This window comes from Danio rerio, chromosome 20 (genome assembly GCF_049306965.1).
Source record: "Danio rerio strain Tuebingen ecotype United States chromosome 20, GRCz12tu, whole genome shotgun sequence".
In the NCBI taxonomy this organism is placed as follows: Eukaryota; Metazoa; Chordata; class Actinopteri; order Cypriniformes; family Danionidae; genus Danio; species Danio rerio.
Window position 1 is genome coordinate 35,969,521 of NC_133195.1, and position 14,321 is coordinate 35,983,841.

General features: G+C 34.4%; 1 protein-coding gene across 8 annotated transcripts in view; it reads right to left on the bottom strand.

Annotated features, from left to right (window-relative positions):
* The window catches only part of nbas (NBAS subunit of NRZ tethering complex), a 378,367-nt gene that overhangs the window by 306,962 nt on the left and 57,084 nt on the right, over nt 1-14,321 (bottom strand). For all 8 annotated transcript variants that reach the window (XR_012395546.1, XR_012395545.1, XR_012395547.1 and 5 more), the window contains exons 20-21: nt 5,253-5,357; nt 4,796-4,932 (exon numbers count right to left, since the gene is read on the bottom strand). Coding sequence is in view for 4 of the 8 variants with exons in the window: in XM_073932555.1 (XP_073788656.1) it covers nt 4,796-4,932; nt 5,253-5,357 (242 nt within the window). In the remaining 4 variants the exon portion in view is untranslated. The remainder of the gene's footprint in view (nt 1-4,795; nt 4,933-5,252; nt 5,358-14,321) is intronic.

Here is a 14,321-nt window from a genome sequence, read left to right on the forward strand (position 1 = left end):
AATGGAAAGATAATACATTTACGTTTAAGCAAAATATTGTTAAAAAAAACAAAGACAAACTACAACATTTTAACAAAATTGTATTTATATTTTTGTTTCTCCTGATTTTTGCTATTTTTGAACATTGTATTTATTATTTTTACATAACATAAATTTGGGTGGACTAATTTTTGCAACCACTATTGTAAGTTATTTTGTTAAATTAGCTCCAGATTTGGCTTCAGTGCTAACCAATATACCGTATATGCACAAATATAATATTGTAAAATCATCCTATAAAAAATATTACTTTAAATGAGAGATTTGTAGTAATTATACTCGTATATGCGGAGCACTGCATTTATTTATTTGAAGAATTTCTGACCCTAATCATAAGAATTTTTGCAAATCTACAGCTGTAAACTTTGGAGAGGGTTTTGTTACTCAAACTCTCCTCCTCACTAGCTGGGTTTCCATCACTCTGTGTTAATGTGTATATTTGAAGTTTAGAAATGAGTAATGGAAATAAAAAAATAAATTATTGAAAAACATTTATTAGGTTAAGATTGTTTTTGGACTTGGCAGAAAATGGTTAATGGAAATAATGTATTGCAGTAATTTTTTTAAAAAGTCTTTAAATATTAGAATTTAGTGATATTTTTATTGAATGAAAGCTAAAAAGAAAATAAAAAGCAGATTTCTATCAACAGCATTCCTCATTTACATAACAATATTGTGACCATGACCATGACCATAAGAACAAAACTGCAGCACAAGCTTTCGGCACAGTGTATGTGTAGGTGTCAAAGCTATTGCCTGTTTCCTCTGTTTTGCTATTTTTCCTATGTATATTTAGAGCTAGCAATTACATCAGTCTTTCATGTCTGAGTTCTGAGGGCGTCAAAAAACGACTGCGCACTTTCAAGCGTGTCATCGGTGAATGAGATCCGCGCGAATCCCTAAAGACGTCTTACCCGATGCCACAAAAGCGTTCAGCATATTAGCGCCTTCAAATCTGCAAAATCTCATTCCTTCTTCTACCAGGAGTTGAAATGAAAATTAAAGCTAAAGTGAAGTCTATTTTAAGAACGCCGTCAAAAAAAAGGCTGTTGAAAGTAATTATGACAAATCGCTCGTGTAATTCTACGGATGTTATATACAGCTGTCTGCCACTCGTGATTAATTGCTCCTTAAACACACATCAAGCTACACCGAGTTTCTAATTTAAACTACTTTCCCCTCTTTTGTACCAGCAGCAGTGGAACAATAGTAAAGCACAAAAAATGTGGGTATGAACTTGTCGGTCTGCTTGTACCAGAGAGGTCAGTGATTTAATCTTAGTGACTGTCTCCAGATATCTGATGTTTGACATTTAAGATGTCTGAGCTCAAGACGTGTCCCCTCTTAAATGTAACGGCTCTGTGTTACACATGGCTCTGAACTCAAACACCCGAGGTCTTTCCAAGTTAGCTGAGATATGTCTGTTCTGCACTTTATGGGTAGAAATCTTTCTTTCTGAAGTATTTGAAAGCTTAGAGGGGTCGTATTATGCCCCTTTTCACTGCATTTAATACAAGTCTCAAGTGTCCCCAGAATGTGTCTGTTAAGTTGCAGCTCAAAAGAACTCGAGGATCATCTATTATTCCATGCAGTAAATGTCCTTTTTTGGGTGGAATCAAAAACATGCTGCTTTTGTGTGTTTATTTTATTACGAATGAGCTGCTGCTGTAATGTGTATCATTGTATTAGACCTGTACAATAATAGAGACCTTTAAACATCGAAAGACCTGCAGAGTCTCTTTCAAATGTTCAATCAAAATGACTCTTTTCTTTTTGTTCAAACTGCTTATTTATAATACGCTGAATTAACAATTCTTGAGGGTTTACTTAATTATTTTATGCTCAATCCATTTAAATTTGTAAAAACAACTGAGTGGACATAATTGATTTGTGTTGGGACAACATGAAGATACTTTATATACTTTTTTTGGTGCAATATCACAAGCTACGTTTCCATTCACCTATTTTTATGCACATAAAAAAAAATAAGAAGAACACTTTAACAAACAAATTCCAGTATGCAAATTAAAAAAAAAAGTAAAGTGATGTTGTTATAAGTGATCATGTGTTTATAAAAATGTTTGTGAATTAAGAAAAACTAGCAGACTGACCACAGTGTAAAACATCTGAAATGTTGTTTGGTCATTCGAAAAGGCCTTAATTTTTTCAGTATTAGTGTCATTATATTATTAATGACCACCAGAATTGTCCAGAACGTCTGTGCTCGGTGTCTAAGGCCTTAAAAAACCACCACCATGTGTTCATTGTGCTACAGCATACTGTCTTCTGAGGGACAAGTCATTTTTTAAATAAAGAAAAAATGAACGCAGCTTCTTCTACTGGAGCAAATTCTATTTTTTTTGTTGATTTTAGCGCCAGTTAATCAGGAAGTGACGATTTTGTTCTCTTGGGCTTCTTGAAAGGAAATGTTGCTTTATTTACACCTTTTATGTGATATTCCAGTGCATAAATGTCATTCGCATCTTTGGATGGAAATATAGCTACAGTCTTGTTTTGTTTGTTTCTTTTAACCAACAAAATAACTGCTGGAAAACAAACAAGAATAGGATAATAAATATATATTAAAGACTATGTGACACTGGATATATTAAAGACTAATAACTAGAGACTGTTGAAGAATTAGTGTTTTCAAAAGTGTAGCCAATGACAATTGTTTTGTTTTTTATTTTACGCCAAAAATCTTTAGAATATTGAGTAATTATATTGAGTTGTTAATTTCCTATTGTAAACATACACTGAAAGAAATAACTCCTAAGATTAATCTACGTAACAATTTGCAGGAGCAAAATTCAAGTAAACTATACATATATAATATAATATAATAATATACTAATTATAAAATAAGTTATATCAAGTAAAACAAACTTGTCAATATCATGTGCCATTTACTTAATGTTTAACCTAGCACTCTTAAATAAGTTAAGTTAAAGTTAACTGATTATCGTTAATTTGGAGTCTATATTTAATTAAATTAATCAAGTAATGACAATTTAAGGTGGCATAGTGGCTCAGTGGTTAGCACTGTCGCCTTAAAACAAGTCGCTGGTTTGAGAACCGGCTGAGCAAGTTGGCATTTTGGTGTAGAGTTTGCATTTTCTCCCAGTGTTCATGTGGGTTTCGTCTGGTTTTCCCCAGTCCAAACACATGCAGTATAAGTGAATTAAACTGAATGAACTAAACTGGCCGTAGTGTATATGTGTGAATGAGTGTGAATGGGTGTTTCCAAGTACTGTATTGCAGCTGGAAGGGCATCTGCTGCATAAAACATATGCTGCTTAAGTTGGCGGTTCATCCCGTTGTGGTGACCCCTGATGAATACAGGGACTAAACCGAAGGAAAATTAATGTTAAGTTTTTTTTTTTTTAAAGGAACATTGCTTTTATAAAATTAAGTATTATTAATTTGTCTCTTATTAAATGTCTAATTTCACTTTATTTTAAGCAAATTGAACCCAAGAATAAGTTTACTTTAAAATGCTTCACTGTTTAAAAATTTAAATGAATATTACTATTTTTACTCATTTCATTTAATTCATCAAGTGAATATGTAAATATTAAATCTTTTACTTAGAAAATCCTAGTTATCCTTGACATGTAACATTACAAATAAAAAATGACAGTAAATTTATTAGATTTACTACACCAAAAAGTTTTCAGTGTATTAAAACTTAATTATTATAAGGAATATACATTGGCGACGCAGTGGAGCAGTAGGTAGTACTGTCACATCACAGTTAGAAGGTCGCTGGTTCAAGCCTTGGCTGGGTCAGTTGGCGTTTCTGTGTGGAGTTTGCATGTTCTGCCTGTGTTCGCATAGGTTTACTCCGGTTTCCCCCACAGTCTAAAGACATGTGGTACAGGTGAATTGGGTAAGCTAAATTGTCTGTAGTGTATGAGTGTGAATGAGTGTGCATAGATATTTCCCAGAGTTGCAACTGGAAGGGCACCCGCTTCATAAAACATATGCTGGATAAAATGGAGGTTCATTCCGCTGTGGCGACCCCAGATCAATAAAGGGACTAAGCTGAAAAGAAAATTAATGAATGAATATGCATTTCTAAGAACTTAATTTGGACAACCTTAAAGGCAATTCTCTTAATATAATAAACATTTTTCAACCCTAAGATGCAGATTTTTAAAATTAGTTCTCAACCAAATAATCAAGAATCATCTCAGACTGGTTTCTTAAACATGACAATGAGTTCACTGTACTTTTGTCAGTATGGACCATAATCTCTGAGGAATATTTCCAGTACCTAGTCGAATCTATGCCAAAAAGTATTATGGCAGTTTTGAAGGCAAAATGGGTCCAACCCCGTACTAATACTGTGTACCTAATATAGTGGCCAGTTAGTGTTTTTAAGTTACTTTTGTTTAACCCTAAACATTTGAAGTAGCTACACACAGCTCTTCAGGAAGGCAAACAGTACTTTATTATTTTTAGCCAGCAGGTAACCTCACAGCCTGCAGTTATTCCCCAACCTTAAGGTCTCGAAAGACTTAAGCGCATATGTATATGGCGCACAGCGAAATGTCTCATTTACATAATCAACCCGCTTTAAACTTTAAACCAGCGACTCATTTGGTCATATAGCAGACAGTGCCTAATAACCTCCTTCAGTGGACCCGTCATAAGAAAATGACCTTTTCCCGTTAGTCTCTTTTGAAAAAGATTTATGTGGGTTTTGTTTATCCTGTTCACGGTAGATTGCCACCCTCTAATAAGTAATTCTTACCCAGCCTTAGGCAGAAGGTCGGAGTACTCGTGAGGAGAAGTGGTTTCTGGGAAATTGCAGAGGATGGCGAGCCGATGCTGAAGCAACTCTGCGCCATGGTAAGTGAAGAGAATATCCAACGCCTGCACGTTACTCTCCTGGGAAGAAGAAGATTGATGGAGATAAATAATTAATGGACGATTTATGAGACAGAACTAACTACGGACAGCTTTATGCTCTGCAGCGATATTTCCCCACATTACAAGCCTTTGCATTAGGCAGGTGACCATATTTCAGGCATCCACACTTGAAAATACTCACAGAATATGAGGGGAATCCATATTTTACACCGCACACACACGCGCTAGTAAGGGCGCACACACTTTTGCACTAAACTGTGGGATGGTGACTATAACTCACACCGCGGGTTACAGACTCGCACGTCATGAGCGGAGAACAAAGGAAGAGAGAGATTTACCCTTGCGTATGTTCTTGCTGACAGAACAATATTCTGATTGCGGAACTTCTTGAAAAACTCGCCATCAAACCGCTGCTCTGCCGCATGAGGTCCACCTAGAATCTCCTGCAGAAAAAGAAAGAGTGATGAGGAGGGATATGAGAGAAAGAGAGGGAGAAAAGAAAGCAAAACAAACATGAGAGTTCAGGAGAGGGTCTCACGCATGTGTGCCTGAGGTAAATCCTCCCAGTCCACACTGCTGACATTTATCGCTTTGACATTTACAATTACAGCCTTTAAGTCGACAGGGCCGAAGCGTGTATGTGTGTGTATGTGCGCACGTGTGTGTGTAATGTCTCAGAGGTCTGGTTACATTCAGGACTATTCCCATAGAAATCAATTACACATGAAGACCCTGACAAAGCCCATCCATCACAATGCAAGCAGGACATTAGCTATGCGATAGGATGAAATGATGATACACTCCTGCTGATGACTATTAAATTGAAACAAAGCATTAAGATTCAAAGTCGTCACACATTGATCTTTTTATTCATCAGATGGTAATGCTAGAATGATTTAGATGTTTGACGGATTGTGATTTAGATTTAATGATTTATAAGAAGTTAAAAGTGCAATGTATCATTTTATTATCATTTTCAATAACATACATGTATGAAACATAAAAGACCACTTGAAAAAGCTCAGTCTACTCTGGAATAATGATTTATAGTTATGTGTTTGAATAAAATGTCATTTAAATTTTATTCTGTAAACTACTGAGGGCTTTTCTTTTTCTTTTTTTTAACAGATGATACAGTACTATGTTGTTAACCACAAAAATAGGAAAAAATTATTTGTTATATAGATAAATATAATGTAACATTGTTGAAAAAAAAAATGTTTCAAAGTATTAAAAAAAGTTACACACACACACACACACACACACACACACACACATATATATATATATATATATATATATATATATATATATATATATATATATAAAAAAACTATGTAATATATATATATATATATATATATATATATATATATATATATATATATAAGATAGTTACATAGTTTTATATATATATATATATATATATATATATATATATATATATATATATATATATATATATATATATATATATATATATATATATATATATATATATATATTAAGGGTGGAGCCGAACCCGAATACGGTATTCGGAAAGGCACGAATATCGTGTTTTTACGAATACTTATTTCGAACAAATACTTGAAAAATTATTTGTATTCGGGAGCAAGAAAAGCATTATATCAAAAAGCAGCGTTTCCTCCTGAGACCACAGTGCGTGAGTGAGAGAGAGAGAGAGAGAGAGAGAGCGAGAGAGAGAGAGAGAGAGAGAGAGAGAGAGAGAGAGAGAGCGAGCGAGAGAGAGAGAGAGAGAGCGAGCGAGCGAGAGAGAGAGAGAGCGAGCGAGAGAGAGAGAGAGAGAGAGAGAGAGAGAGAGAGAGAGAGAGAGAGAGAGAGAGAGAGAGAGAGAGAGAGAGCGGGGCGGAGGTAAAAGGTCTCTGGCACACGCTTCTCCGCAGCAGCAGACGGAGAAGGCTCGGCTGAGCGAAAAAAATGCTTCTCTGCATCACTATTTTGTACCTTAATTGGGTTCCAGTTGCAGTTTATAAACTTGTAGCGGAGTTTGTTCGGGATTTTCCATTACGCTGCATTTTTTAAGTTTGCAATCGGATGCTCTGTTTACGCAACGTTAGCTTTGTTAGCGCGGTAATTTAGACAATAGACTGTTGACAGAGTAACATTAACGTTTGTTTATAAAGGTTAAAACGATGCTTTTGCAGTTGTGTCGAATAGTATGCACTTATGGGTGTTATATGATACGTCTAAATAACTCTTTTGCAGACAGCAAGATATATGCTATAGGCTAGTTAACCTTAGCATAGCTTCCCGTCACTTTTTATTAACTTGAAACTCCTCAAATACATTTGGGCACCATGAAAAAGAGTGAGACTGCTGCTGAGCCATTTCTTAGTCCTCCACCAGTAAAAAAAATAAAACTTCATGTTCTTTGTGGAAGCATTTTACAGTCAGAGGTGCTGCAGATAAAACAAAGTGATACTGTATAATGTTTACAAAAGTGAAATCAGCAGAGGCAGAGATATTAAACATCTGTCAACATCTTCTATGCATAATCATTCATTTTCTTTTCGGCTTACTCCCTTTATTAATCTGGGTTTGCCACGGTGGAATGAACCACCAATTTATCCAGCATATGTTTTACGCAGTGGCTGCCCTTCCAGCTGCTACCCAGCACTAGGAAACATCCATACACTCTCTTTCGCACACATACAATAGGGACAATTTAGCTTACCCAATTCACCTATATTGCATGTGTTTGGACTGTGGGGGAAACCGGAGCACCCGGAGGAAACCCACGCCAACATGGGGAGAACCCAGTGCTACTCACTGTGCCACCGCGCAACCTTCTATGTAATGTATTATCACATGCACTAAAAGCATCCTCTCCTGATACTGTCTGTGAACCCCCCACAAGCATCAATCCCCTCAATCAGCACAGCTATGTTCTGCTAAATCCTCCACAATCACCAAACCATCAACACAGCCACATTCTGCCAGATGACAATAGCAGGGCTGTATCTTTTAGTATTATATAGAATACTTTTGTTCTGCCAGATCCCCCAGGCAGGGTTTTATTTAGATTTATTTAGTTAATATTAGTTTTTGGAATTCTGTGCATTGGAACAAAGTTCTTTCTGAAGAAGAACAGTTTTTTGAAGTATTATTTATTTTTATTCTGTCTATTCAGTGTCCTTCAACAAGAACGGTGGTGGTGGGGTTCATAATATTCACAATGGTATTTTATTAGTTGTTGGTTTAACCATGGGTGAGATAATGGCTTCTATGTTATTTTCTTTTCAATGACATTTCTTGTCACATGTTCAAAAACAACAACCAATATTGCATGTCTATAATTTATATAATGGGTATAATTAAACAATACTTTCACTATAACGTAAATTAGAAGTGTAATAGAAAAAATATATATTTTTGCGCCATTTTGAATTTTACTCGAATACAAATACAAATACAAATACTTTTCCCCCCTCAACAAATACAAATACAAATACCGGCTGCTCCGCACATCCCTAATATATATATATATATATATATATATATATATATATATATATATATATATATATATATATATATATATATATATATATATATATATATATGTGTGTGTGTGTAACTTTTTTTAATACTTTAAAACATTTTTTTAATATTTTTTTTACTTTAAAACATTTATATATATATAAGATAGTTACATAGTTATATATATATATATATATATATATATATATATATATATATATATATATGTGTGTGTGTGTGTGTGTGTGTAACTTTTTTTAATACTTTAAAACATTTTTTTTATATTTTTTTACTTTAAAACATTTATATATATATATATATAAGATAGTTACATAGTTACATAGTTATATATATATATATATATATATATATATATATATATATATATATATATATATATATATATATATATATAAAAGATACAACAAAATTAAAAATATAAACGCTTAGCAAATATATTCTATGTACAAACAAACCAGCCATTTATTAGTATTCAATTGTTCAAGATAATAACTCTGTGACAACAACTGAACAACTGAATGAGAACCGTAAAATAAGAAATTTAAACTGTTTTTCAGAGAATGAATATTTAAAGTCTATATCTTAATATGATCAATATACGTTTAATACAGTGGTCTCAAACTTAACTCCTGGAGGGCTCTGTAGATTTTAGCTCAAACCACCTCCAAATCACACCTGCTTAATAGTCTCTAGTAGTCTTGAACACCTTGAATAGTTGGATCAGCTGTGCTTGATTAGGGTTGGTGCAAAACTTTGCAGAGCTGCGGCCCTCCAGGAATTGAGTTTAGACCCATGATTTATTATAAACTATAAACAAGAACAAAAGCTTGAAAGGTCCATAAGGGCATTATGACAAAATGAAATGACATTCAAAATGCAGTCTCTGAAAACAAGTCAATCTTCTGCAGTGCTCAATTTATCTTGCTCTGCAGATTTTATGATATTCTCGGCAATAAAAACAAGTCCAAAAGACTAATTAAAAACTAATTGTGTAGTGTGTTACCAGAGAGCTTAGAGAAGAAGGGGAAAAAAGAATCACAGATATAAATCTGAGCAATAAGAGCTCATTTTGGAGTACTGGAACTGATATGTAAATTAGGATAATATAAGGTGGATAATTTGAAAAATTAATTAATATGATGCATTAAAATAAAAAACAATTCCTAATAAGCCGCTTGCAGCTTTGTTTTCTTAAATGCTCTATTTGGACTTGAAGAAACTGAAAGTTCTCTATTCTGGAAGTTTCCCCTTTTTTATGATGTATGATTTTTAAAACCTAATATTGAAAAATATCCTTATTACACAAATTCTAAAAGTCTAAATGTATAGTAGATCCACAATATGTTGTTCCTGGCACTTTGACAATCAAAAAGAAAATAAATATTACCTATAGATCTTTACAATACATTGAAGTCTTATGAAGTGAAATGATAAGTGTGTGCAAGAAAATGCATTTTTTTATTTTATCTGTATTTTTTTTTTTTTAGCTGTTCCCTATTTAAAAAAAGAAAAAGAAAACTGTTGTACTAATGACCATGTACTAATACAGACAGAAAATGAAAAGTTGCTATTTTCTAGACTGATATAGCTAGGAACTACTGTATACTCTCATTCAGGAGTAATAATCAAGGAACATTGCTGCTGCACCATGTCTGCAGCACGCGCAATCAAATTATGCAGCACTGTTGCCTAGTTACCTTGCGGGGAATTATTTTCAGTTGCTGCGTAATATCATTGCCATGGTTTGGCAGCAATGTTTCTTGATTATTACTCCAGAATAAAAGTATAGTTTCTAGTTATACTAGCTATATATCGGCCAAGACAATAGCAACTTTTCATTTTCCGTCAGCCTTAATACACGATAAAACTACAAAAGTGCTAAGTTTTACAAAAAAAAAATAATAATTGTAATCAAAACATTTTTATTTTGAGAATTTATGAGATACTAGTGGTATAATCCAGTGGTGCCCAAATCCAGAGGTGTCCTACAAAGTTTTGACTGCAAGTTGTTTTAACACACTTACCTAGAAGATTCAAATATACATAGTAAGAGCTTGATTAGCTGATTCAGGTATGTCTACTTAGGGTTGAAGCTAAACTCTGCAGGATACCAGCCCTCTAGCACTAAGTTTGGGTATGTCTGGTCTGATCTGATTCAATGATTTATGCTATGGTAAAAGTGCTCAGACCCAGAGATATCATGTCCATCAGACCATGACATATTCACTAGATATACACAATAGATATATTCACAAAATGTCGCCTACACTATGGAATGCATCAATAGATCTTTGGTACAAGGTAGTGCTCCTTTGAAATTAATGTGGAACCAAGGTGCAGGGGTGGACAGGCAATCTTAAGCCACAGATATATACACACATACAGTTTAAGTCAGAATTATTAGCCCCCCAGAATTATTAGCCCCACTGTTTATTTGTTGCCCAATTTCTGTTTAACAAAGTGAAGAATTTTTTTTCCAACACATTTCTAAACACAATAGTTTTAATAACTAAATGTATATTATCTTTGCCATGATGACAGTAAATAATAATTGACTAGATATTTTTCAAGACACTTCTATACAGCTTAAAGTGACATTTAAAGGCCTAACTAGGTTAATTAGGTTAAATAGGCAGGTTAGGGTAATTAGGCAAGTTATTGTATAATAAAGGTTTGTTCTATAAACAATCAAAAATAGACAGCTTAAAGGGCTGATAATTTTGACCTTAAAATGGCTTTTAAAAAATTAAAAACTGCTTTCATCTTAGCCGAAATAAAATAAATAAGACTTTCTTCAGAAGAAAAAATATTATCAGACATACTGTGAACATGTCCTTGCTCTATTAAACATCATTTAGGAAATATTAAAAAAAAATAAAATAGCATTTAAAGGTAGGCTAATAATTCTGACTTTAACTGTATATACATACATAATGACTGAGAGTTTTCCTAGTGATCAGTATACAAATATTTATTTTATTTATTTTTTAAAAATCCCATTTCTACAATGATGGATAAGAGACTGCAAGGGCATTGCCGACAAAGAGCATGTGTTTTTGTATGTGGAAATGTATTATCCTACCTCCCTGATAAATTTGATCTAATCATTATGAACGATTGATGTAAACCATCTATATTCCTGGGTCTCAATGTGCATATCCACCTTTTCGATCTTAATGGTATATAACATTTGTTATATTTAAAAATTTAGGGTGGAAAGCATGCACACTGAGACACAGGTACTGTCATCTTATCTGGAACCCTTAAAAATTAAAAATAAAATAAAATAAAATAAATTTTTTAAGCATCAGCATCTTGTTATCATTTATTTTACATTTTTGCTGACTTTATACGACCAAACTAGCATAAGCCTAGAGTTTAATGCAAGTTAGTGATACTTTCTTATGGTCAGTGTAGTAAGTCACCGTATTACCATCAATAATGTTACTTGTTGAGCACAAAACCATAAAAAACTAAATTTTACCTATGAAATGTTATGCCTTTATGCATTGCTTTGCTTTGTTTGTTCATTACTACATCTCTACACCAGTAGCGGATTTACGCATGGGCAATATGGGCAATCACCCAGGGCAGCATCTTGCTGGGGTCGGCATGGGGTGACGTGCAAAAAAAAACAAAAAGTGCCCTAATCAAAACTTTGAGGTACGATTTACTTCATGCAAGTATACAATTCAGAGTTGTAATTCTAGAATAAAGTCATTAGTGGCCATTGATATTTGGCGTTTTTTACACGCAAAAGTTCATTATTTTTTATGTGCAACCGAAACAATGCTGGTAAAAACAAATTTACGCATACACTCAAAATACATTCCTGCATGCCTCACACGCGCTGCTCCTGATCCTGGTTTGAGTCTCAGTTGTAAATGCATGCCGATAAAATATGCGCTGCTCATACACTGGGAAAGTGAAGTAATAGCCTTTTTTGGCCATGCAAGTCCATAAAACTAAAGTTTTTATAATATAACATTGTGTTATTTTGACGAAGCATGTCTATGAAGCAGAAAGAAGGGATAATGAGTCAGAGAGGTAACTAAGACTTCATAACATTAATTCTCAGCCATGAGTCAGGTCTAAGACAACAGACAATTCTATAAAACATATCTTATCATATCACTCCAGTTGTCTCTACATTGTTTTCCAGTAACATTTAGGATTGATTCGTTATTTGTTTAGAATAGTATGAATAGAATAGTATAGAATGGCTAGTAAGCGCTTGATTAGCTAGCACAGGTGTGCCTGATTGGGGTTGGAACTAAACTTTGCAGTAAACCGGCCCTCCAAGACCGAGTCTGGACATGTCTGATATACACGAATTGTTATATATATACACATGTATATATACATATATACACACACACACACACACACACACACACACACACGCACATACGCACGCACACGCACGTCACGCACACACACGCGCACACACACACACACAAACACACGCGCGCGCACACATGCGCACACACACGCGCACACACACGCGCACAAAATATACATTTAAATATTTAAAATATATATAAAATCAACCACGTTGTATTTTCTTTATTTCTCAGAGGATGGGGAAGGAGGTATATTTGGGATGGTTCTGCCCAGGGTGCCATACTAGAACTGCCACTGCCCTACACAGTGTAAAAGTCCAGCATATTCAGATTGACTTTGGTCTTGACTAGTGCGGTTGAATGACTTTTGTCCTGGGAGCACTGTACAAATATGTCGGCAGTATTGTTGCATACTTATAGCCTGTTTGCTATATCTAATGTATACATCCATGCGTCAGACCCAGAGATCAACTTAATGGATTCAAAAATGGTAAAACTCAACTGTTTTACTAATGACTTATGAGATAAAAAATTCTCAAATGTTAAATTAAAAAAAAAAAAGGTTGAGTGGTCCGTTAATAAATTAATGACTTAAAAACTCTTCCTCTGAAGAAATAGATGAGGGTGTTTTCATTTCTGGATGAAACTATCCCTTTAAAAAACACACCCAGGGCTTGACAATAAGGAATTCCCGATGGCCCGGGGCTAGCGTGCGAGATGCTTGGGCCGTTATACAGAATGTTACTGGCCCGATCTGGCCAGTGCTGCCTTATCACAAAGGTTTGGCTGTGAATGTCTGTCAGTTGCGTGCAAATACAATCTTAGGGTGCTTTCACACACAGAAGTTTGTTTCAGAATCTGTCTCGTTTCCCCCGTTAGCGCGAGCAGTCACGCTCGCATCCGCACCAAATCAATAAGTCCGAGATCGCCTGAATGAAATGGTCTTTGCTCGATTGAGCGGATCGATTGTGGTGAGAAAACAAAACAATGCAACGAACTAACGACACAGGCTATATCACAGTGTCTTATGATTGTGGAATAGCCACATATACAGCTATACTAAGAGATAATGATGAGTAGGGCGAGATGTCATTCCTACTGGTAAATGTGTGCTTCATGTCTATTACGAAAGATAGAGCATGCTGAAATATTACAGAGAACTGTTTGTCCAGTAGGAAAATTGACCGAAGTTAAAATCTGATAATTTTTCCATATTTTAATCTTATAATATGCTTTGTTAGGCCTGTTTTGTTCATTTCTGCACTGACAGCTCGAAAGAAAGATCAACATTGATCTGCTTCATGATCTGACGCAGTCCCGGTTCATATGTCTCTCTATAATTTAAGCCTATAATGCAGAATTCTAGCCAATGTTTTTTATTAGATTGATTAATTCAATAGATAGATAGAATTTTACAAAACCTGAAAACTGCAATGAGCCTCTGTATGAGAGACTCTGACCACTCTGATTTACATTAGGTGACTATGTCTGTGGTTGTCAAAATTAAAGTGCACACTTTTGCTTAAAAATATTTCATACACA